Source organism: Manis pentadactyla, chromosome 16 (genome assembly GCF_030020395.1).
Source record: "Manis pentadactyla isolate mManPen7 chromosome 16, mManPen7.hap1, whole genome shotgun sequence".
In the NCBI taxonomy this organism is placed as follows: domain Eukaryota; kingdom Metazoa; phylum Chordata; class Mammalia; order Pholidota; family Manidae; genus Manis; species Manis pentadactyla.
The window spans coordinates 30,972,189-30,998,111 of NC_080034.1; the positions used below are offsets into that span (position 1 = coordinate 30,972,189).

General features: G+C 48.8%; 3 protein-coding genes across 5 annotated transcripts in view; 2 read left to right on the plus strand and 1 right to left on the minus strand.

Moving 5' to 3' along the window:
• Positions 1–15,651, plus strand: part of CCND3 (cyclin D3) — a 76,671-nt gene extending 61,020 nt beyond the window's left edge. For 2 of the 3 annotated variants that reach the window (XM_036927611.2, XM_036927610.2), the window contains exons 2-5: positions 10,003–10,218; positions 13,130–13,289; positions 13,834–13,970; positions 14,471–15,651. In XM_036927611.2, the coding sequence (XP_036783506.1) occupies positions 10,048–10,218; positions 13,130–13,289; positions 13,834–13,970; positions 14,471–14,638 (636 nt within the window). In that variant the 5' untranslated portion in view covers positions 10,003–10,047 and the 3' untranslated portion in view covers positions 14,639–15,651. Of the gene's footprint in view, positions 1–8,760; positions 9,112–10,002; positions 10,219–13,129; positions 13,290–13,833; positions 13,971–14,470 lie in introns of those variants that run through there. The other variant, XM_036927608.2, reaches the window with a different exon arrangement.
• MED20 (mediator complex subunit 20) overlaps positions 1–25,923 on the plus strand; it is a 101,323-nt gene that overhangs the window by 59,823 nt on the left and 15,577 nt on the right. The window lies entirely within an intron of this gene.
• BYSL (bystin like) lies at positions 16,450–25,806 on the minus strand. Its single transcript, XM_036927601.2, has 7 exons — positions 25,238–25,806; positions 21,996–22,158; positions 19,680–19,818; positions 19,174–19,307; positions 18,504–18,664; positions 18,213–18,315; positions 16,450–17,692 (listed from the first exon to the last, which is right to left on the minus strand). Exons 1-7 carry the CDS (start codon positions 25,503–25,505, stop codon positions 17,347–17,349), a joined length of 1,314 nt encoding a protein of 437 aa, XP_036783496.1. The 5' UTR covers positions 25,506–25,806; the 3' UTR covers positions 16,450–17,346.

Consider the following 25,923-nt stretch of genomic DNA (forward strand, 5'->3'; position numbering starts at 1 on the left):
TTCCTTGCTTCCCAGCTGAGAGCCTAAAGACATATCTGTCTTTGCTAGGGTTTTACTCTAGCAGATTGCCCATCCACACCTGAGGCCTGTATGCTCACCTCATCCTTAGCTGTGGAACAGAAATCTCAGAGTAAGAAATCTCAGGACAAGAAAGCCTCATTTGGACAGAATCCGGGCAGTCAGAAAGAGGGAGGAAAATCAAGTGTGCAAATAAGTGGGTTGTATTCTCATTTTATGGTAAGGAGCAACTTGGCAGGTTCAGGCCAGTACCTGAGGGTTCATTTCACAGCAATTTATGTGCCAGAGGCTGCCAACTGCTCCCTGCCCCCAGATCCTGTCCATAGACATTATGTGTGCCTTGGAAACAAAGGGAAAGTATGGCAACACTCATTACCATGGTGTAGCAAAAGGCTGGAGCTGATCGGCACCTCCTGGCTTGGGGTGGGACATGTGCTGTCCACTATGCCCAGGCCCACCCCTCCCCGCTGGGCCCCTTACACAAATGAGTTGCCATTTATCCTATGGCTTGTGCTGGTGTTTTTCTTAATGTCCAACATTCATTTATTCATTCAAAAAAGATGTTTTGAACACCTACAATGAACCAGACACCACTCTGTTTTGGTGAGTGGTGTGGGAACAAACTATATATTGAATATGTAAGTATACAGTATAGTAGTGATTAGTGGTAAACAGAAGAGAGAGGTGCAAAGGCCTAGGTAGGACTGGGGTGGGGCAGATGCCAGGAGAGGTGAGGTGAGGAATGTGACTTGAGCTAAAACTTAAGGAAGTAAGGGAGTGGGCCAGGTGGATATTGGGGGCAGAACATTCCAGGTAGATGGAACAGCAAATATAAAGGCACCATGGATGCCTGGTGTGTTCCAGGAACAACGAGGAGACCAATGTGGCCAGAGTAAAGTGAGTGAGAGCGTAGTGAGAAATGGTAGGCAGTGTGGATCCTGCAGGGTCTTGTGGGCATCACAGGGACTTTGGCAATCACCAGGAGTGACATGGAGATCCACTAGGGGGCTGCTGGGTTGAGACTACACTGGAGGGAGCAAGGGTGGGTCCGAGATACCCATCAGGAGGCTGCCACTGTAGTCCAGGTGATGCAGTCGTGCCAGGGGCTAGCAGTGGAAACTTGAAGAAAGGATTGCAGGTGTATTGTGGACATAGAGTCAAACCTGAAATGGGTAATGGTTGGATGTGGGAGACCAGTAAGGACAAGGAAGAACTGAGTTTGGACCAGGGAGTTAGCAGAGGAGGAAAAGAAAAGAGGGTAGATTCTGAAGTTATTTTGAAAGTAGAGTCTCTATACTCTGGTGATGGATAGATGTGGGATTTGAAAGAGAGGAGTCAAGAGTGGCACCAAGTATTTCGGTCTGAGCAGTTGGAAGGATGGAGTTGCCATTTGCTGAAAGGGGGAAGCCTGTGGGAGGAGCAGGTTGGTTGGGGGAAAGATTAGGATCTCAGTTTTGGAGAAGTTAAGTTTTAAAGGTGCCTATTGGACACCCAGGTGGGGTTGCTGAGAAGGCAGCCTCCTGTGTAAAACAGAAGCAAGAACAGGTGTACTTATGTGCCAGCTCTAACTTGGTGGCACTGCCTGGCGTGCTGTTGAGATTTTTAAGGCCCATCTAGGCTTGGTGGGGAGGTTTCTTGATCAATAGTGAAACCTGTCTTGGAAGCTGGATGGACCAGTAATGGCAAATTCTGGGTGTAGGATATTCCACTGCAGAGTGGAAGAAAATGTGAAAATTTCTATTCTATGCATTTATTTCTCACTCTTTAAAAGTTCTTAATATGTTCTAGAATGTACCTAATGTATTAGAGGAGCAAGGATGGACCTAGCTTATAAATTAGGTATTATATACACTGGAAGAGTTATCCTCAGTTAACTTTTAAGTCTTAAAAACTTGTGAAATTACTGATTTGAAATATGGTACAACACATGGAAAATAGTGACCTGGAATACTGTAAGCCCTGAAGTGTCTCCTGAATCCTTAAAGAAGAATCAAAATAACGTTCAGTTTGGTTTAATGCTTGATTTTTTTTCTGCTAGAAAATATACATTTGGATACATCATTTATTTAATCTTTATCTAATCAGGAGAAAACAGTCTGACATTGGAGCACACTATGTAAAACAATTGGCTTTCAAATAGATCAATGTTATCAAAGACTTTTTTTTAAGGGTTAGGAACTGTTCTGGAGTAAAAGGAGATTAAAGAGTTAGGGTAACAATGAAAACCTGGTCCTTGATCGGATCTTGGGTTGAGAAGGAAAAGAGCTATAACAGGATATTACTGGAATGCCTGGGGAACTGTGTTGATGGTGTTGTGTTAGTGTAAGTTTTCTAGTTTGTGATCATGGTTTTGTGGTTGTGTGGGAGACTGTTGCATTCTTAGGAGACCTGGACTAAAATGTTTGGGGATGAGGAGTCATGATATCTGTAATTAGGTCTCAAATGTTTCAACAAAACATGCATCAATTTAGGTGAAGGGTATGTTAGTGTTCGCCCTCTGATTCTTGCAGGTTTCCTACAGGTTTGAAATATTTCAAAGTAAAAAGTTGGGTGAAACGGTATTCATATAGTTCTCCCCAATTCTCAGAAAATCAGGAAATCCAATAATGGTACATCAGGCCACTTTTAGTATGCTGGAACACCCTTTCTGAAGCAAGAATTTGCCAAATCTTCACCACCATTCAAGTAATGCCTGGCATTTTTTATTTTCTAGGCCTCCACATCCATTGCATTACATTTATCTTCATAAATGGTCCAAATACATAAAAACGTTTGTGCTTTTAAGTACCACAATCACAATTTTTTTTTAATGGCTCACCATGGAACAGGGATTGTTCTGTGTGTTTTACCCAAATGAGCCCATTTCATCCTCACAGCCACTTGGGAGATACTCCAATCATCCCTTTATTCGGAAAAGGAAACTGAGGCACAGAGAGGCAGTTCACTTGCCCAAGTGGGGGAGTGCAGAGTGGCAGGGTGATGGGCCCCGGGCCCTGCGGTGTTTACCACCACCCTGCTGACCACCCGCTTAACATCCTGAGCTGGATCATCTAAGTTTGCTATAGGACGGTTTCTGCCCCTCAAACTTTTGCTTTTCTCTGAGGGGTGCTGGGTGCACATCCATAGCAGAAAGGGCCTTCTTGAAAGAGAGAACAATAATGACAGCAGCAGTAGAAACTATCTTTGAATGCTCGCTATGCACCAGGCACACACGGCAGGTTTTGTGCCCATTTAGTCTTTAGTACCCCTCTGTGGGATAAAACTGTTATTATTATTATCCTCACTGGGCACAAGAGGAAACAGACTGAGAGGTTCCAGTAACTCCCCTGAAGTTGTAAGGCATGGAGCCCAGCTTTAAGTTCAAGCAGCCTGACTCCAGGGCCTTTCCCCAGACCCACAGCTGCCTTGCCTGTCATCTCAATGGGTCTAAAGGTGACTGAGCCATAGAATGCAGACCGCGGGGTGATGGGCTCACCCTTCACCTTGTTTCCCCCCCTCAGTTCTCAGATGGAACATTGATTTCAGTGATGAAGAGGAGGAGGAGTGGGAGGAAGGAGAAAGCATGGCCTCCTTCCTCCTCGGGGCTTTTCAGCTAGACTGTGACATTCCATTCCCACCCCTCCTCTAATGTGCCATTTCATTGAGTAACTTTTCCTAATTGAATGCACCTGGGCAGAAACTCCTCCCCAGTTCTGGCCCTGGTCATTGCTTTATTTATTTATTTTTTATTTTAATAAAAAACAAGGGGGCACGGGGAAGGCAGTACAGCACAGAGAAGACAAGTAGTGACTCTACAGCATCTTACTACGCTGATGGACAGTGACTGTAATGGGGTATGTGGTGGGGACTTGATAATGGGGGGAATCTAGTAACCACAATGTTGCTCATGTGATCGTATATTAATGATACCAAAACAAAACAAAACAAAACAAGGGGAGCCCCTATACCTTTGAGCTGGAGGTGATTGGTGAGGTTCCCAGGCAAATCAGCCAATCTTCAAGGAACTCTTCTGCCCTGGCCCTGTGTTGGGCTCACCTGCCTCCTTGGGGGACAGCTGGCTTGTAGCTGACCAGCTCCTTGGCCCTGAAGGTCCAGGGTGACTTGGCTCTGGGCATGGCAGTCCCAGCTGGGGGTGAGGCAGATGTAACCCTGGAAACGCCCTGCTCACCAGGAGCTCCCTTAGCAGGTTCACCCCCAGCTTCCAGGACTGGGCAGGCTCTGTGCCCTTCCTCAATCAGTCAATGCTAATAAGTCAATACAGGCTCATGGAACAGCCCAAGAGGCAGTAGAATGAAGTAGTTAAGAGCATGGACTCAACAGCCAGACTGCCTGGGTTGAATCCTGCCTTTAACCACTTACTAGCTATGTGACCTATGTGACCTTGGGCAAATTATTTAGCCACTCTGCTTGTTTGTTTATTTATCAATAAGTTTGTGGGGGGTAGGGGACAGGGAGGATAACAGTATATTGCTCATAGGTTGATGTGAAAATGAGATTATTTAATACAATATAGCATTAAAAAGGACAGTTTGGGAGATGCTAAATAAACCTTTAGTAGGTTATTTAATTCCACCATACCTCAGTTTTCTCATCAGAAAATAATTCTTAGAGGGTGAGATGGTAGATTATAAATACCCTGCCCAGTGTGTGGCACATTAGATCTTAATACATGTGGATTCTAGGAACTCACACCCTGGCTAGAGAGAGAGAGAGTAGGTCCAGAACCAGCCAGGCATGTGCAGTAGGAACTTCAGGAGTTTGGAGGCCAGAGGGTTGCTTTCTTCAGCTAGATTATTCCAGGAAGGCTTCCTGCAGGAGGTTGGACCTGTGCTGGAACTGGAAGGAAGAGTAAATAAACTGAGCAGAGAGGCTAATAGGCTGACCAGTGATGGGAGAGGGGATTTGAGGAGATGGGGAGGGCCATGAGAGGTCCTGTCATGTTTTTAGAGGTCTGCAGAGAAGATTGTTACTCCTTCCTCCTTCCCATATCATTGTCTAACTGGAGTTTTCCCTGCTATCTAATTTACATGCCTCTTGCTGTAAGTGAAGGCCCGTTTTCTGTAGAAGTGGAGAACTATGTTATTTCAGACTAAATGAGCTTTTCGTATCTTTTTTTAAGCACCTTTGTGTCTGATATTGGGGTAAAGACCAGGTGATTTTGCTTAGGCAAAAGCAGCAGGAATTCTGACAGCCAGTTCCCAGTGAAAGTCTTTGACAATGAAGGACCCAAATAAGGCGTCATCTAAGACAAAAGAACCAGGCTCAGGGGTACTTACAACAGAGAAGTGAGTAAAATAGAGAACATACTGTTAAATCAGTGCCATGGGACATTCTGTGTGCTAATTTGGCAAAAATAAGACCAGAGCCCCACTTAATATGATACACTGAATAATATGATACACTGAAAAAAAAGTAACAATCTACACATTAAAAAAACAAAACCAACTTTTATAGTACGAACCTGAAAATGCAGATTTTTTGGGCCTTACCACAGAGAGGAAGAATGAAAACCCTGAGGCAGGGCCAAGGAGTCTGTCTGCATTTCCAACAAGCTCCCTGGCTGATAAAAAAATCATCTATAAATATTTCCTACATTTTCGTCTGGTACTTGTATAACTTTAGGATGGGAAGGCATTATTCAAAGATAGAAATCATTAAAGAAAATATCAGTAGGTAAGGCTACATAAAAATGAAAACCTTTTATTTGTTAACAGAAGAGAAATCTACCATGAACCAAAAATGAAAGGCAAACAATGCACTAAAAAAAATTGTTAAACATATGACAAAGAAAAAAAGTGAAAAAGGTTATTTTTCATTTATTTAGTAATAAGCCACTTTTCACATTTCCAGTTTTCTTTCTTCATAAAAATATGGCATATATACACACACACACACATATATATGTATACAGTCATATATATATGTATATATGCAATGAAATGTTTTTCAGCCATTAAAAGAAGAAAAGAAAGAAGGAAATCCTGCCATTTGTTACCATTTGTTGCAATATATAGACTTTGAGGGCATTATGCTAAGTGAAAGAAGTCAGCCAGAGAAAAGCAAATACTGTATGATTTCACTCATATGTGGAATCTAAGAAAACAACTTACAGAAACAGAACAGATTGGTGGCTGTCAGAGGTGGTGGTGGGGGAGTGGGAGAAATGCTGAAGGTAGTCAAAAGATACAAACATTTAGTTATAAGATAAAATAAGTTCTGGGGATGTGATTTACAGCATGGTGACTGTAGTTAACAATATGCTATTGTGTATTTGAAAGCTGCCAAGAGAGTAGATCTTACAAGTTCTCATCACAAGAAACAAACCTGTAACTATGTGAGATGATGGATGGTGATCATTTTGCAACATATACATATCAAATCATTATGTTGTATACCTTAAACTAATATAATTGATGTATATGTCAATTATGTCTCAATAAAACTGGAAAACATTTTGAAAATAATGATTTACTCATCAAAGATATATAATCTTACCTGAATATTCCCACTCAGTAATTCTGAAGGCAAAGAAACACCTTCTTACAGGACAGAACTGCTTTCTGGTTATGTACTTCAGAAACTATATTTTTTAGTACTCCTATGCTCTAAAAGCCTTTTGCACTTCAATGTCTTTGCCTCCCCATAATTTCATACCGAATCTTTATCATTTTACATTTATTGTTCTCTGTAATGAAAAAGTACGATGCAATGATTAATTAGATAAAGAAACTTCATGTTTCTGTTTTTGAAGATAGGAATAAAGGACTTATGAGATCAGACAAGGCACATCGCACACATTCACATCTACACAACAGCTCTTGGATTTAAAAAATATACTTATTACTAATAAACCATTTTTAATCTCCCCAGTTGGTAGAGTTTTTAAAAATCAACAGGTATCTCATGTTTGTTCATTAGATTGGTTTCACCTTTCAGCAGGGAAATTTGGTAATAAGTACTGTATCAAAAGCATTAGAATGTTTGATAACCTGAGATTGAGAAATTCTACTTCTAGAAATTAATTCACTTCTAGAAATAATGAGTGTGCACATATTAGCACAAAAATATTTTACAGTATTGTTTCTAAATTTCTAATAGGGCAGAACTATAAACAACTTAATTTTCCAACAATACAGGTTTGGTAAAATAAATTATGTACTTTATGACATACTATAATACTACATAGAACATACTGTGTAGTCCTAGGACATATTATGTAGTCCAAGGACATACTATGTAGCCATTAAAAATAATGTTGAATATCTAATGACATGGAAAAGCATTTACAGTATATTTCTTAGAGAAAAAAACAGCTTATGAAAGTTTGCAATGGTTTTATTTTGACAAAAATGTTTATTCACAGAACAATTTTAGAAGAATAAACACTGACATTTTAAAGGGTTATATCTGGATAGTGAAATTGCAAGTAATTATTTCCTTTTTTTGTGTCTTACCTGTAAAGTTTTCTACAGTGCAAGTGAATATTTCCCTGACATGCAAACAATAAAATCTATGTTAAAAAAGAACAATTCATTGAGAAAATGCTTAGCATTGAACTTGCCTCTTACATAAGTGTCATATATATATATGTTTTATATATATATATATTATATATATATATATATATAATATATATATATAATATATTATATATCTATAACTCACTTCCTTAGTGGCTCCTCCCTCAGGAGGACCCCAGGAGAGGCAGAGATGATTCCCCAAGGCCTCCTCCCATTTGGAATGTTACTAGTCTGTGATCAGTCTCCTGGTCATGTGAAATCCAAGCGTTGGGGAAACTACAAGGTAACCCAAGGCTTAGGAGGTAGAAGAAATGAAAACTGGAAGATTTTATAGTCTGGGCAACAAACTCCTTCAGAGAGGATCTTTTCTCCATCCACGTTTTCCTCAAACAGAAACTAAGGCTGATTCAAGGGCTTGTGCAAGGCCACACAGCCAACTTAATGACCAGGTAAGGCCTTGAATCCGTGGCCTTTCTGCCCTGTTGCATTTCTGTTAATATACTGATTTGGATCAGCCCTGCTCTTTAACGCGTATTGGATCACCTCGGACCTTGTTTAAATGCAGATTTTGATCCAGCCGGTCAAGGGTGGGCCGGTGAGTCTGCATTTCTTCCCAACTCAGGCGAGGCCCAGGTTGCTGGGCAGGGGATCAGAGTTGAAGTAGCGAAGGTGTAGAGCACAGAGTCTGGAACCAGCCTTCTGCTTCCCAATCCTAGCTCTGCCACAGGCTACACCATGTGATTGTTGTAGTTACTGGGCTTCAGTTGCCTCATCTCCAAAATGAGTACACCTAAACTCGTGGGATTTCCATGAGGATTTAGTAAATTACTACACGGGAAGTGCTCAGAACAGTGTTCACTAGAACTAGCTATTAAGATTTACAGTCGCCAGAGCAAGCAGCGGGTGAAACAGGGTTTGACGAATGAATGTATTATCTTTGGAGAAAAGCTCATTCCCGGGCCGCTAGAGTTAGAGAAACAAAATGAGAGGGCTCGCTGGTGGGGAAAAGGCCCGCCTCGAGAAACTTCTCTCCCAGGGCAACCAGAAGGGCCCGGAGAGCCCGGAAGCCGGCTGCCCGCGCGGCGCCGACCAATGCGTCCGCCCGAGCCGGGGAGCGCCCGCCAGCCCTTTCCGTCCGGGCCCTGAGGCCCCGCCCCTCCCAGCGTAGCGACGTTCGAGCATTCCCGGTTGCTACATCGTCGCGAGGGGCGGGGCGCCTGTCAGGGAAGCGGCGCGCGCGCCGGCGCGGGCGGGCTGGGGCTCCGCCGCGCAGTGCCAGCGCCAGCACCAGACCCGCGCCCAGCGCTCTCCGGCCCGCCGCCTGAGCTCTGGCTCGTGAACCCTCACTCCCGCCCTGCCCGTGCGCTGCCCGAGTATGGAGCTGCTGTGCTGCGAGGGCACCCGGCACGCGCCCCGGGCTGGCCCGGACCCACGACTGCTGGGGGACCAGCGTGTCCTGCAGAGCTTGCTCCGTCTGGAGGAGCGCTACGTGCCGCGCGCCTCCTACTTCCAGTGTGTGCAAAGGGAGATCAAGCCGCACATGCGGAAGATGCTGGCGTACTGGATGCTGGAGGTATCGCCGGACGGGTGTCCCTTCCCCCGTTGCCCCTGTGCCCCCGGCTCCGGACATTACGGGGCCGCCCTGTCGGGACATCTGGTCCTAACAACAATCAGCAGGATGCTTAGGGGCCCCAGACCCCCGAGGCCTGGCCTTTCGCTCGGACACCCTAGCCAGCCGCCTGCCTCCGTGGCGTCCCTTTCCCTTCCCCTTCCCCAACCCTGACTCTGACTGCCAGTCGTTTGGCATCCTAACTAACCCTCTCTTCGGACTGGGAAAGCGGGACAAGGGCCACCCTCTCTCCTCTAGCTTCTCTCCGCGTCTCCTGCTTCCCTCCCCCGCCCGATCCTCTCCGGAGAGCGCGCCTGGAAAAACCTGGGCTCGGCCGCCCCCGCCCCCGCCCCGCAGCCGGTTCCTGTGTCTGTCGCGGGGTTCTGGCGGGGAAAACGGTGGGGGTGGTGCGCGCGCTGTTCCGGCAGTCAGGAAAATGAAAAGTGCGGGAGGCAGCGGCTGGAGTCTCCTCCCTTCCCTTTGGGTGTGTGCAGTGGGTGGTGGTAATGGGGGTAAGGTCCCTGTTCTCTGGCTATCGTGGGTGACTCTCCCGGACCCCCGTGGGGGGAGGGCAGTCTCAGTTTGGAATCCCCAAGGAAGGGAATCTCTGGCCTTCCCCCTCACCTCCCCCCTTCCCGCCCTGGGGAGGGTGAAGGAGACAACGCAGAGGAAATGGGGGGCGTCACCTTGGGGAAGGCGCATCCTCCTCGGTATTAGTCCTTGCCATTGTAAGTGCTCTTACCCCTGTCCCATTTTTGCTCCGCATTCCACTTCCTTTCAGCGACCCCTCCCTCCTTTAGGCTGCTACGTTTCCCGTGCCCCTGCCCCAGCCTTGACTTGTGCGCCCTCCCCCAGGTGTGTGAGGAGCAGCGCTGTGAGGAGGAAGTCTTTCCCCTGGCCATGAACTACCTGGATCGCTACCTGTCCTGCGTCCCCACCCGCAAGGCGCAGTTGCAGCTCCTGGGTGCGGTCTGCATGCTGCTGGCCTCCAAGCTGCGGGAGACTACGCCCCTGACCATCGAAAAACTGTGCATCTACACGGACCACTCTGTCTCTCCCCGCCAGCTGCGGGTGCGTGCATAATTCTCCCCACCCCAAAATGTACTACTACCTCCCACTTACCAGGAAAAGGAAATCTAAGACTTCAGAGGCTTTCTACCCCTCGGAGGGTAGCAGAGGCTATTTTGGACAAAAGATGGGGCAGTGCGTTGTGATGGTCAGGGTGGCTTCAAACCTAGGCCTGAGCTGCCGGCCTTAACTAAATCCCCTTCTCCTGACCTCCAGGGGGTGCCACTCCTTCCTGGTCTTTCCCCTAGATAGCAACAAGTCAAACTGCATGTCTACCCTCACTAGTACTTTGCCTCTGGGTTTACACAGCCACCATGAGTTATTTATTGGCAGCGGGACATGCCTGCACACCCCCACTGGAGTGGGGGAGTGGAATGTGCTTCGTGTGGGGGAGGGGGGCTGCCTTGGTTGAGTCTTTATCCCAGTGTGGACTTTGATTGAAAAGCCTCCCAGAGCAGATTAAAGTCGGGCCCTGATTGCTCTAAGGAAGGGCCAAGGAGTTTCATCTCACCTTCTTTCCTTCACCTTATATCCCAGAAGAGACAGCTTCTTCCTAATTCTCCAGTCCCTGTCCTCATTCTGAGGAACTTGAGCAGCTGCTTTGGGCCTGGTGGAATCATCTCTCCCTTTCCCCCCTTAGCCAAAAGCCAGAGCTGAGCGACGGACTAGCCAAACTGCAGCTGCTTCCGATGTGATAATGATGCCCCCTCCCCTGGCCCACCCACTCTGACCAAGGTCTTTCATAACCCTGTGGGAGCTGCTGTGGTTTGGGAAGTGGCTCCCTGGGCCTCTTGCTGGGAACTTGGGCCTGGCTCTTCCCGAGGCAGGGCAGAAGAGTCACCCTTCTCCTTCCCCACTGAGCCTGTAGAGGACGTGAGGGGCTGCTTGGATCTGGAAGAGGTTAAACTTCAGGGCACGCAGATCATCTCCTGGGGGCTGGAGGGAGAGGTGGGTGAGCTGGCACCTTCCTCCACCTTGCTGTACAGCAGCCAAGTCTTCTCCTGACCCTGAGAGGAGTCTCTGGGCCCCATCTCCCGGGGAGGAGGGCAGCATGCAGGCTGCTGTGATTGGCTGGCCAGGAAGCCAGGGTACTGGGGCCCCCGACTGCTGGTCGAGGAACAGGATTCCTCTTCCTGCCAAGTAGCTCTCAGAGATGGGAGTAGGAGGCCAGAGCTGGGAATCCGGGAGGCCCCACAGCTCTTTGTGATGAATCTGGTAGTTTTTGGCAAGTCTGAAGGTGGAGCTGGTTTCCAGGGCCAGTGAGCAAGATGTTTTTGGGGAGGTTTGGACTGGAAGGTATAAGGGGACTTCCGTTTTGTGAAGAGCTTGGGATGGTTTGTGTGCCGTTGTGTGAGGGGAGTTTTTCAGAAAAGGCCAAAAGTGCTCTTCCCCCACTGCTGACTGAGCTGGGGGTGGAGTGCACAGATGACTTCCTAGAAGGTCAGAGTTGGAAGGAACCTCAGAGAACTCCAGTCAGTCCAAACCGTGTGCAGCAGAGATTGAGGCCCAGAGAAGGACAGAAGGGCACTGCCTCAGCTTGGCACTGAGGGGATGAGGAGGATCTGGCTCTTCTAGTGAGCTCAGATGGCCTAAAAGGCGAGGGTCTCGTGATGGGAGCTACTAGCCACTGCCGATAACTGCTCCCAGAGCTGTATTCTCTGCCGAGCTCAGGCATTGCCCGGATCCATGGGAAGGTGTCTGCCTTCCCTCACAAAGGACCCCATGCTTCCCCACAGGGAGTACCCCACTCCATGTTGCCTTTCAGGTGTTCCCTTAGAGCTAGGTGCTTTCTGATTACTTCTGAGCTATGAGTTTGACCACTGTGAGAAGTGCAGGGAGTAGAATGTTATCTTCTCTGCCCAACTTTTTCTGGCTCCAGGCCAGGCTGTTTGTTGTCTGTGGGGTCGTGCTGATTTGGGAGGATGCCACCTAGGCAGGGGCCAGGAAAGGGACAGCTGTGACTAGAGGCCTGGAAGAGGCTGGGTGGGGTTGCCATTTCTGCCTCAGTAAAGGGTCAAACCCATGAGTTCCTTCCTGAGATAAAACAATGAAGAAATCCTCATGTGTGCAACTCAAAAATGGGGCCAATGATAGGAGCCCCAGACACATAGATTGGGGTGGGGCTCCCAGCCTCCATCCAGGACATAGCCTTGGACAGGTAGAGGTTTGGTCCCTCAGGGATCATTTGTACCCATCCCATCAGGCTTGGCTTCCACCGTCTCTTCCTGAGACTCAAATGGCCCTAGGCACTATGGGTTCTGGCTAAAGGGGATGCAGTAGGGCACCATATCTCAGGACCCACCCCTGAAGTCCCACCAAGGGGATGTGGGTTGGGTTGGGTAACCTCCTCTTTGAGGAACCTGGGTTGGTTCAGTGGCTGTGTCACAGGAGGTGTGGCCTCATGCTCATTCCGGTTTCTTCAAGAGGTGTGGACTTGGCTGAGATGCAGAATTGGAGAGGCTAGTGGTGATGTCCCTTTTCACAAACCCTTGGGATTATGGAGTCTCTCTGCTTTATCCAGAGGAGCCCCAAGTTCATGGTGATGCTGGTGGTACCTGCTGCTGCAGTCTTTTCTTTCAACCCTGGCTGGAAAAGTGCTGAGAGCCCTCCAGAGACAGGAGAAGGCCTGGATTGTTAGCCCCTGAAAGATGACCAAACAGGATCGGAGAGACAGTTGTGTAAAGCATTTAGCTCTGGCATCTAGTAAATCATCGATTAATGGATGCTCCTAGCAAATGCTCTCAGCTCTTCCCTGCCCTGAGCCCCTTCTTCCACAGAGCCAGTCCCTAAACCTAGAAGCAGTACTGGGGTCTTGACCTTCAAGTTTGATGGGCTACCTTCCCCAGGAGACTTCTGTTTTACTCCTTCCCCTTACCTCCAGCCACTGACCCCACCCCTCTTCCCCCATCTCCAGGACTGGGAGGTTCTGGTCCTCGGGAAGCTCAAGTGGGATCTGGCTGCTGTGATTGCCCATGATTTCCTGGCCCTGATTCTGCACCGGCTCTCTTTGCCCCATGACCGACAGGCCCTAGTCAAAAAGCATGCCCAGACCTTTTTGGCCCTCTGTGCTACAGGTAAGAGCTTTACACATATTTTTGCTACATAAGGAAAGTCAGAAGATTTGGAAGGGTGAGAGGCAACTAGAGATTCTGGTTTATACTCAGCACAAAATTTATGAAAATTATATCCCCTCTGAGCCCCATTCTCAATACAGGAAAGTAGCAAACAGAATCATTGCTGGATGGGATCTTAAGAGACCCTCAGTATGGAGGTGGGGATACTGAGGCTGCCCAAGGTTTCAGTGATTAAGTTGGTGGCAGAACCCAGGTTCACCCTAGGTTTGTTTCCACATCAAGGAGAGAGAGGCTTCCTCTCTGCCCCCTGACCAGGATCGCTTATGGGCCACCCTGGACCTGACCTATGGGTTTGCTGTTACCTTGATCCTCTAGGAAAGAGGCCCTTGCCTGTCTCTCTCCCTTGCCACTGTCTTACCCACTTACTGCTGGGGTTTCCCAGTATGCCTCCTGCTCTGTTCATGCTGCCTGACACTTTCTGAGGAATAGGAAGTCCCTGCTGGCTGCCCTCCTTGCCTCATGGTTCCCTCTCCCTCTTTCCAAGATTACACCTTTGCCATGTACCCGCCATCCATGATTGCTACGGGCAGCATCGGGGCTGCAGTGCAAGGCCTGGGTGCATGCTCCACATCTGGGGACGAGCTCACAGAGCTGCTGGCAGGGATCACAGGCACTGAGGTGGTGAGTGCTGGGCAGCTGGGCGGCAGCCTGCTAATCCAGGAGGCAGCACTGTTCCCTGCGCCTCCAGCAGGGGGAGGTGTCCGTCCCTAACCTAGTCTTGACTCCTGGTGTCAGGTGCCCCACCCTTGGGGCCTCTGTGGTGTTCTTTCCTGCCTTGGTCTGGAGATCAAGTGTCTCGGGTGGGCTGAAGGGCACTGCCCCTGAGCACCCTTGTCTTGTCAGATGTGCAGGAGTGGGAGTGGGGCTTGGTGTCAGATGCAGGGCTGCTCTCACACCCTCTTGCCACATCCTCTTGCCAGTTTCTTAGAATTGAAGGCGGATTCCCGGGGCTGGGCTGTGGCCTAACCTCCCCAGACTTCCCCGTGTGCTGGGAGGAGTCCTTCCCCTGCACCTGCTTCCAGATGCTGTGGGGGGAGGGAAGTGGACCTTTGGTCCTAAAGGGGACGTCCTCCTTCTACTCCACCCAGCAAGCCCCTCTCACTGTTCCCCCATGTTCCCAGGACTGCCTGCGGGCCTGTCAGGAGCAGATTGAAGCTGCGCTCAGGGAGAGCCTCAGGGAAGCTGCCCACACCTCCCCCAGCCCAGGGCCCAAAGCTCCCAGGGGCTCCAGCAGCCAGGGGCCCAGCCAGACCAGCACTCCCACAGATGTCACAGCCATCCACCTGTAGCCCCGGAGAGGCCCCCTCGCGTGGCCACTGACAGCAGAGGAGGGGACACTGCCACCCCTTTCCCTGCCTGCAGAAATGAACCGCGCCACATCTGAAGCCCGAGGGGGCTCCTTCCTATCCACCCCTCGAAAGGCCAGAGGGGTCAGGTCCTACCTGTCCCTTCAGTGTGCACTAAGGGGCCTGGCCAGCCAGGTTTGAGTGGCTAGTCAGGCTTCTCTTTCTTCCTGCATCTGACCAGCTCGGCTCCTCCCAGTTCTAACTGGGTGTAGGCCAAGCTGGTCAGGACTGAAATTCAAGTAGGTAAAATATATGTGCCAGCATTCCTTTTTGAGGCTCCCCGCCATATCTGGGGCTCTCATGTTCTCAACTGCCAAAATGCCCCAGTGCCTTGAAAAGGTGTTGCACCTTCTAGAATTACTGCATTTGGATTGGGGTCTTTCTGAGGACAGTTCAGATATTCTGATACGTGTGAGGGGAAATAGTCTGGACAGCACCTCTCAGCACATTTTGGAAGTCCCTGCATAATCTGTGCTCACAGTTATTCCTAGAGGGAGGGGCCCAGGCCTCTGTCAGAGGGGCAAGAACCAACCAATTCCTTGCTTTGCTTTCCGCTCAGCTTCTCCTGTGTGATTGAGGGGGGTTAGTGCTGAAGGAAGAGGTTGTTTTAATTTATTGCTTTGAATACAACTGTAAGAGGGTGTGGTGGGGCCCATCTACCCCACAAGAGGTGGTAACCCTGGAGGTTGCTGCATCCCTTCCCCCTGCTACTGGTTAGAGGATCTTTGTGGCCAAGGAGCTGCTACAGCCTGGGGTGGGGCCATGCCCTCCTCTCCCTTAGGCCCTCTGCTCCATCATCCAGTGGGGGATGAAGCAGGGATGACCTGGAGGTGCCCAAACCCCGTCTGGAGAGGGAGGCAACAAGCCCTGTTAACACAGGCCTTTCCTAAGGCCACAAGGTCCAGGCTGGTGGCCCGGGACCATCATGCTACTTTAATAAAGATTCTGGAATAAAATTGGCTTTGGTTTCTTGGATGGGATGGTGGTATGGGTAAAAGCCCATACATATCTGAATGCATGAGGTAAGGAGGGTGGGAATTAGTGGTGTCAAGCAGGGGTCATCCAACTATTTCTATAAAGGGCCAGAGCATAAACATTTTAGGTTTTGTGGGCCATTTGGTCTCAGATCCAGATATAGTCAGTTCTGTTTTATAATGGGACGTGCATGTTCCAAAAATGACTGCACCATGCAAAATTGCGCAATAAAAACCACAGGGCTTATGGGAAAAAAGGGGTTTGGAGGCTCAATATTCAAAAACTTAACATTTAAAAAAAGAAAAGAGGAAAGTGGATAGTAGAGCTTTTACATAATTGTTAAACACATCAACACTATAACAAATATGGCAGTTGTCTTGAAAAAAACCTGAGGTTTGCTTGTGGAAAAAGAAGTCAGAAGGATGTGGAGGGTGAGCTGAGACATGAGATGTGGGGATGCTCCCCACCCACAAGGTGAGGTGAGGTACGTCTGAGGCATAAGCCTGGTTAAGGCATAAGCATGTTTGAGGTATATGCATATTTGAGGTATACACGGTTCAAGAATATGTATTATCTGGCTTGGCTCAGCTTAGTTTTCTGCTTTCTTCTAGTGCTTCTCAACAACAAAACTACATATAAACATAAAATTTGCTTTATGATCAAATCCCCAAATGTAGTAACTGGGTCAGAACAAATTCACACTTCTAAAAGCAAACAGTAAGGGTTCCAGCAGTATTGCATGCAACCCTGCTGCTGCAACATAAAAGCAGCTATAGAAAGTAAGGAGGGGCATGGCTGTCCCCACAAAATTTTATTTACAGACAGATTTGAATTTTGTATAATTCTCACCTATCACAAAATACTAATTTTTTCCAAACCATTTAAAGTTATAAAAACACTATTAATTCATGAGCCATAAGAAAATGGACATATGACCCTAGTTTGCCAACCCCTGGTCTGAAGCTTTCATTAGTCAAGGTTAGGAAGTGAACCTGTCTGGTAGTGACCCCAGATCTAATCATGCCTGGGCCCGACCTTACTCTGACCCTTCCTGCCTCTGAATCTACACTTCCCTCTAAGGGCTCTCTCCTTTAGCAATTCCATCTGAGACAAGACCTGGTTGCTGGCAGTCTCCCAAAGTGACCCATGTCAAAGGAAGGCAGAGGGGCAAACAGGGTGGGTACAGCCTGGAGAAAGTAACTTGTAGAATAAGGGGGACTCCTGTGGATACTGGGTATAAGAATCACTCCTAGACAGGAAAGGGGAAGAGTAACCCCCACCTCCAGCTGAAAAGAAAAAGCAGAAAGCTCTCCACTGGTCACATCAAAACACAGAATTTCAGTAAATACCTGCCTTTGTTTTTATCCAAATCCCAGTGACATGACACAACAGACCGAGGGGAATACCTATTCAAGCCCCAGCTGGGGACCAGGAAGGCTGGCCTGTGGGATCTGAAGTCAGTCTCGGGACTGAGTGGGAACAAAGGCCTAGAATGGGAAAGGGAGCAAGCCAGACCCTCAGTCTTCCCAGTCAGGGGCCAGGGAACCACAGATGCCTGTGACCTCTCACTGTCCTGACTGGGTCTTCAGCTGTAAAAGCTCAGTGTCACCTCTCGTCACCAACAGGGACCCCAGTGTCCTTCCATGCACCTCAGACCAGGACAAGAGGCTGTGTCCTCACTCCATGGTGACAGGAACATCTTCCACATCTCGGGGGACTGCGCTCTGAAGCTCACGCCTGATCTCGGGGGACAGCTGTGGGTGCGGCTGCAGGCGGAGCAGCTCCAGGAGGGCCTCTTTCTGATCTGTGGCTAGGTCTGCCTTGTAGCGCTGGACCAGAGTCAGGAGGCACTGGTGCCAGAGCACAGGCAGTTCTCGCTTCTCCGTGCGGAACCCCAGGAAGTGGAAGACCAAGGCGTCCAGCACCCTGTAGGGCAGCGCATACTTCTTATCCAGGAGCAGTCGCAGGAAGATGCTGCTGGCACCGCTGTATTCCATCTCAGCAATTTTCAACATGGCTGCACTAGTGGAGGGGGATGGGGGGAATGTTGAAGATTATACTTCTCCCTTTCCTTCTCGTCTGTGCCTCGCTGTGGCATTCCTAAGGGGGCCATCTCAGGCCTTCCCACCTTCCCACCTTCCCACCTTCCCACCTACCTAATTTTGTACTCTCTTGAGTCCAGTTACCAGCTTTCAGCTGATTCATCCCAAATCCTTATGTCTGGCCCAGGCTGCTTGTCTCAGTACCTGACTGGAGTATGTCCAAACGTCTCGGGATCTCCATTCCTAACATACTCTTCCCATGTTCCTATTCATTCAGTCATTCAACTACTAAGCACCTATCATGTGCCAGGCACTGGGACCCTGTTGTTGTGAAACGTACATTACTGGTGGGAGTAATGAAATACCCACTGGCTTAAACAAGCCACAAACTCAGGGCTATTCTTAGCTCCTTCCCCCTCTTCTCCCATCCCTCTCCAAGTCCTGGGATTCCACCATCTGGATAACCACTGACCAGCTGTCCTCCCCCCAACCAACACTACCTGGAATGCAACACAGGGATGGAGCATTTGGTGATGATGCTCCCCACGATGATGGCTTCCCGGAGGGTACAGGTGCCTGACTCGCACAGTGGAATCAGGATGCCTGGGGAGAGTCAAGAGGAGCCGTCACTTTGAGCCCAGGGTGAGAAAGGAGCTATAGCAGGAAGCACCTCCTCCCCACCCCCGCCACCACCCCGCCAGCCCCAGAGACAGCCATCCCAAATCAGGCTCACAGCTTTCACCTGCAGGAGCTCCCAACTCTTCCTTTTTAAGTGCCTCCTGGGTTCCCACCTTTAAACCAGGCTCCAGGCTTGAACAGGGCCTTCTTGAGGGCCATGTAGAGGTGGAAATTGAGGCGTTTGTATTCAGCAATGTCATCTCGCACCCGTGGGAGCAGGACAAGATTGTAGAAGCGCTGGGCCATACGTTCCTTCAGGTTAGACGCAAAAATCCTGGTTTTGGGGGGCAAAAAATCACAGGTCACTTGAGTTTGGGTTGGCCCTGCAAATATCACTTTGGATGGGACATGCAGGAGAAATGAGGGGTGTCTAGAAGTGAGCACCCAAGTCAGTTTAGAGAGGGAAGTGAAGGGGCTATAAGATACCCCCAACAGGGTAGACACTGTCTCCGGGAGAGCCAGAGCTCTCAGCTACTCCCCTTCCTCTCGCCATCACAGCCCTCTCTACCTGCTGTCACGAGGAACCTCGCCTCCTTGGGGAGCCCCACGCTGCTGAGGCGAACACACCAGGGTTGTATATCCTACTAGTTACAAGCCTCTGCCCTAGACTCTCATCACAGGACATTCTCAACAGGGTCCTGGCCCCCAAACATGAAAAAGGCAAAGCTGGGAGTATGACGACAGGCAGAAGCACAGGAGAGCTCTGGGGCAACGCTGGAGTGTCGTGGCAAAGGCAGGCGAGGCTCGTGCTTCCAGGCCCAGCCCTCCCGCCATCAGCTCTACCTTGTGGCTTGGTACATAGCAGCTGCAGTCCAGGCCTCTGGCTCTGTGACATAGAGGATTTGCTCCCAGTTGGAGAGTGCGGGGATGACCTTAAATGCTTTGGGCAGCTTCCCACTGCGGTACTTGGATAACACCTGGGGACAAGGGAGTAAAATCGTCATGGCCATTACCGTGCATACTGCTTGCTGTATCAGGTGCTTGTCATATGTTAACTCAATCCTCACAACAACCCTGCAAGGAGAGGCTATTATCATCCTCATTTTCCAGATGGGGAAACTGAAACTAGAGAGTTAAGTAACCTACCCAAAGCACCAGATCACTAAGTGACAGAGAAGGACTCTGAACCCACACACTGCCTCTTAAATGGTTAAGTGACTGCGCACCACTATGCCTTATTTGTGTGAGAGATGGGCACCCAAAGCCTTGGGGGGAGCCCATAGCCCCTGAGAGGGTACTGCTTGGTCATGTCTGTAATAGGTAAACATGGCTCCCCTCTCAGCCCTTACCTCCCGGACCCCTCTGTAGACCTCCAGGACCCGGGGGTCCAGCTGGGACACAGGGAAGCCTGACACCTCTGACATGACTGTCTCAACTTCGGTCTGCTTCTCAGTCAGCTTCTCCATGATGATGTCAGCCAGGGTGCGCCTAGGAGTAGGGGAGGTGCACAGGGAAGAGGAGGGTGAGGGGGGGGCTGTGTTCACAGCCCAGGAAGCTTCAGCCTCCCCACGGTCCCTTGTGAGCACCAATAAACCTGTGATCTTGCCAGGCTGTGTGGGCTCAGTCCCCTTCAGGGGCCACCCACCCACCACAGAGTTGCTGCAGAGTGCAAAGGCCCTGAAAACCATTCAGTTCAGCTGAGGACAAAGCTGACCGTCACGTGTGGGTTAGTACGAGCACTCTGAACTCAGTCTGCCTAGCTTCCACCCCTGGCTTTTCCACTCCCTGTGTGACCTTGGGCATGTTACTATGCCCTTCTATGCGTCAATTTCCTCACCTGTAAAATAAGGATAGTGATTGTACCTACCTCACAAAGTTAACACATGGATTAAACACATCAATGCACAGATGTTACTTAGAACTATTAGTACATAGCAAGTGCTGAGGAAGTGTTGCCTATCACAAATATGACCATCATATGCTGGTGATACATTGAGGGCTTTCCAATAAAAAAATTCCAGTCTGACCTCTCCAGTGCCAAACACATCTTGATACAGATTTCAAGTAGCTGGGATCATTGGGCAGAGATGATGGCACAAACTTTCCCCCACTTTATCAAAACTTATGGAAATATTTCTAAGACTCATGATATTTTTCTCAGCCTCCTTAAACAGTATATCAAACAAGCTCACTGTATGAATTCAGAATTATCACTACATTGGGCTTTGGCATATTAAAGGTGCCTTTAGAAGATGCTAAAGGGTATTTAAAATGGCCTGTTTTCTGAGGGCCTTCTCAGTGCGAGGCACTGAGTGTGGGACATTCCCAATGTTATCACATCTGTCCTTGCAGTGCCTCTGTGAGGTGGTGGTATTCGCCACCTTCAGACTCGGGAACTGACAGTCAGAGAGTCTGGTAACTCACCCCAGGCCTCACAGCTCTTAATTAGGGGAAAAGAGTCAAACCCTGGTCTTTCAGGTTTTGAAGTTCAGGTACGGTACCACACAACAATGTGCCCCTGACTGCTCAATCCATCTAGGGTCAGGCCTGCTTTCTGAAGAGGCCAGCTGTCATTTCTCAAGACAGGACTCGACTCCTGTCTCTGTCAGGAGTCCCCATAGCTTCTCCCGCAAGCTGCAAAGCCCTCTGCTGAGCCTGTCATACTCCTCTGTTCAAAAGCAGTTATAAGGCGCTGAGTGAGAACCCGAGAGGTGCTCTGGTGGGACAAGCACGCAAGTACCAGCACACCCGTGACACCTGTGTCAGCTGCTGGGCCTCAGTGCAGGAGAGGGGCTCACTGCTTCACTTTGTGGTCTCACATAAGCTACCACAGGACTTACTCTTGGCCTGTATTGTCACAGTGCCATCAGCAATGAGAGACGCACTGACCCAAAACAACCTCAAGAACCGAGCACAGTATCAGGTTAATATCACTGGGTCAGAATGAACCAGTTGGGGGCCCTTATCCTAGCCTCCTGTCCCCTGGGCCAAATTCCATGGGCTCAGGAGCTTGCCTAGAGCAATGTAAATGCTTGAGTGTTTTGGAGCTAGCATTTATTACAGATGAGAAAAAAGTTACTGGTTCTAACTGGGGGCAAACTTGGGACACCTGACATTCTGTGGAGACATTTTTGGTTTTAACAACCTGGGGAAAGGTCACTGCTGGTATCTAGTGGGTAGAGGTCAGAAATGCCACTAAACATCCTGCAATGCCCAGGGCAGCCTCCACAAAAGAGAATTATCCAGCCCAAAATGCTGACAGCACTGAGGCTGAAACACCCTGGATAAAATGAGGCTTAGGGTATGAAAGAGATCTGGCCAAGGAAATGAGCTGACCACTATGAAAACAGAACATATCAAGACCAAATGCAATCGGATGATCTCCCCAGGGATATACAAAGACCCTGTAGATGTCTCCCCAGGCAATCCAGGCAGTTCCGGAACAGGGAGACAAAGCAGGGAAAGGTTATTTTGAGTCTGGGTCACTCTCACTCAGATTGGTCCTTTGAGGACAGGCCAATTTTGTCAAGGTGGTGCCCCACAACTAGCAATGCTCACGCTCTTCCCAAAGGTAGGGAATCAAAATTCTGCCAGGGCATATGCTTCCCTGTGAACAGTTGCTACCCAGACCTGCTCTCCCAAATCTCAGGCCCTGCCAGCCCTACCTGGCAGGAGGGTTCTTGTTCATGAACATCTCAATGGCATGCTCGTCCTCAGGGTCTACAATAACCTCTGCATGGTGGCCCACCCCTGTCATCGTGGCAGCCTTCTCCAGGGTGGGCCACTCCTCATCCTCATCATCTGATCCATCCTGTGGCACTCCGGGACCTAGAAGAGGGGAGATGAAATGGATGAGCAAGGAAAGCAATAGGTGAGGGATTTAGAAGTCAATGTGATTTTAGCCATCATGTATGATACAGGCCTCATATGTGCTTGTAGTAGGTACAGATGCGTGCAAACAGATGGTGTACATACTACCTTCATGTCCTCAAGGCTCACAATCTTGAGAAACAGAATGTGCACATATGAACCAATGAGATAATGATGCCAATAAATACAACGTTAATACACTATAGTTATGTAGCAGGAACTGTTCTAAACACAATACCCTCATAACTCCAAGAAATAGGTATATTATTATCTCCAGTTTCAGATGGGGATGCTGAAGCACAGCAAAGTAATTTGCCTAAAGCAGGTAGTCTGGGCCTAGAATATGCAGTCTTCACCTCTATTCTACATACAGGGTAAGGATTGATTATATGCCCAATGAGGGGTGGAGATGGTAATTACCAAGCACTTAGAAAATGGAGTACAGAGGATGGTTAGGCTGTCTGGGGGTTGGAGGAGCCTGTTCCAGAAATGGGTAACAATACTGGCAACAGGGCCTGGTTCTAAGAGTGTCTGTTAGGCAGGAGCAAGAAACACGGCTAGATGGGTAATGAAGCCAGACTATGAAGGGCCTTGAAGCCAGGAAATGGAGTTCAGATCTCAATGGACCAAACTTTGAATAACTGACTATTGGAAGGCTACAGCTGGCTAGGCATCTGAAAGGGATCTAATAATCCAAGTGAAGAGATAAAATGCTACATATGAACAGGCTGTTAAAAAAAGAGTCAGTGTGTGATAAAAACTAAGTAAGGGGAGGGAGGGGGCCCAGACATTTGGTCTCCACATGCTAACTCCCAAATCTGTACTTGAAGGTGGATCTCCCTTCACCCCAGACCCTGACTCCAGCTGCCTCCTCTAACAGTGGTGTTTAGATGACCCACAGGCACTTCAAACTTCACCTGTCATCAATCCAACTCACTCTCTTTCCTCCTAGGTCTATCCTACTGTGTTGAACAACTAAGTAATGGCACCCATCCGCCCAATGCTAAGCCAGAACCTGGGAGGCATGCCTGCCTCATTACCTGCCATCACCCCTAACACCCAACCAATTACCAAGTCCTATTCGACTCTACTGAACAGAATTACTCTCAAATCCTTGACAGCCCTGTCCAAGCCCAGATCCTCAGTCATCTAGTGTCTGGATTAATTAGCAACCCCTGACCAGTACTGTCTCCATATTCTTCAATAGTTTCCCATTGTCTTTAGCACAGTTTTAAATCCCGGGCACAGCCTCCAAGTCTTGTAGAACTGTCTCCTATCTGCCTCACTATCATTCATTAATCCATTCATTCAGCAAACACTGAGTGCCTACTATATGTGAGTGCTGAAAATGTATTAGCAAACACCAGAAACAAAACCTTCGGCCCTTAAAAGAACTTACATTGTAACGAGGGAGTCAGACAATAAGCAAATATACATTAGCTTAAAAGAGAAATGCCAAGAAAAAAGAGAAAGGGCAGAGGAGAGAAGATGGAAGTGGGGGGACAGGTGAGAGTGTGGCAGTTTTTAATGGAGTGGTCACGGTAGGTCTCTCTGAGAAGGTGAAGAATCCAAGGAGTAAAGCCTACAAGTGTACAAGGGCAGAGAAACAACCAGGGCAAAGGCCTGAAACTGCCACACTTAAGGAATAATGAAGCCTATGAGGATGAAGAGGGCAAAGGGTGAAGTGGAGAAGAGGTCACACTGGCAGTGGGGCCATCATATTGGCACTACTCCTTTAGCTGCTGAGCTGAGAATGGACTGCAGGGGGTGTGGGACACTGATTAGTAAGCTACTGCAATGATCCAGGTGAAAGATCTTGGTGCTTTGAACAAGGTGGTGAAAAGTGGCCTGAGTCTGGATATATTTTGAAGGGAGAGTCCAGAGGATCTCCTAACGAATCATGTGGAGTGAGAAAGAGAGGAGTCCAAGGTTTCTGTCTTGAGCAAATGGAAGGAAACCATGCTATTAACAGATGAGGAAGATATTGGGAGAAGAAGGTTTGGTCAAGTAGAATTTCTGTTTTGGATATGGTAAATTTGAGATGTCTATTAGACTTCAAATTGGAAATGCCAAATAGGTAGCTGAATAAGAATCTGGGTTTCATAGAAGAAATCAGAGCTAAAATATGACCTGGGAGCAGTCACCAAATAGATGGTATTTAAACCATGAAACTGACGACAGCACCAGAGAAGTGAAGAGCTCCCTGGGGGCACTTCAATGATAAGAAGCTGGGGACAAAAGAGGAGCCGGCAAAGGATACTGAGAAGTGAGGAAGCAGTGAAACAGGAATGTGATGTCTTAGAAGCCCAGTAATGATACTGAAGCCAGGAAGCCAGTGTTCAATTGTGTCAAACTTTGCTCTCAGGACAAATGAAAGATGAGATCTGAGAAATGGATGATGCAACTCGTAGGTCAATACTCCATTCCCACTCTAATATGAAAATCTTGGCCATCTTTTACTTAATCTCCCTTTTTGGCCTCTAAACAATATTGTTCGTTCTGCTCAGAGTATTCCCCACTCAATTGTCAGGTCTCAGCACAAATGTGCAATCTGGGCAGGCTGACCCCCAAGACTAACGCTAGTGTTACCACAAGAACTATACATCATGGAATGTATTATTCTAATTGTCTATTTAGTTGTCTCTCTTCTGGGCTAGAGTGTAAGATCCTGAAGTCAGGCTTTTACCTATTTTATTTATCTCTTTAACCAAAAATCGTGAATTCCTGGCACAATAAGCATGTAGACATCTCATAAGTATTTTTAGAAGAAATGAATAAATGCTAGGAGGACTCAATGACGGGAGCAATCGCTTCGTGTTGGCCTAACTTCGGGGGTGTCTAGAAATGAGTGCCTACAACTAGGAATGGGCATGGAGGGCTCTGACCACCCTAAATCCGCCCCAGGGGTGGGTCTCCCACTCCATTCCCTTTACAAGGGTGTAATATGGACCCCCTTTTTAAAAATCCCGAGCTATTCACCTGCCGAGCACCTTTCAGTCTCCACTCCCTCGCCCTCGCACCCACGCCCGCCGCTCACCTAGCCGCGTGGTTCGCCCTCGCGGAGCCGCGGGCCTGTTCCCAGTCCCGTGTTCGGCCTCGAGTTCCTCCTGCTGCTGTCGCGCTTGCAGTAAAATCCGTCGGGTCAGCCGGGGCCCCACGTACTCTTCCTCCTCTTCTCCAGTTCCGCGACCCCGTCGCTTTTCCCGGGCCCCTGCCCGCACCGCGTCCCCAGCCAGGATCTGCTCGGCCAGGGGCGCATGTTTTCCCCGACTCCCGGCTCCGCGGGCCGCCTTGAATTTGGGCATTTTTTTTCGAAAACGTTGCCAGGAAAGTTCACACGTGCGGACGGAGATGAAAAAAAAAACAAAAAACAAAAAAAACCCAAAAAAACCCTGAGCGCGCTTGCGCAATGAACGCCCAAAAGGTCACACGGAGATCACAGCGCCCCCCAGCGTTCGGAGGCCAGGAACGCTGTCAGCACCGCCCCATCCCCAGAAAGGGCTCACGGGGCCTGGAACTGGACCCCCGAGTAAACTCATCGTATTGAACGTTGGCTTCTTTAAGTGGTGGAAGTCCAAACCACGCTTTCCTAGTCATGGCTGTAGGCCCTGGGTGCCCGGCCAAACAGGGATTTCCCGAGCTGCACGCCGGCCAACTAGGGTAGGTCAGTGACGTCATTGGAGGCGCCACCGAAGGGGCGCCTAGACACGCCTCTGCCCCGTG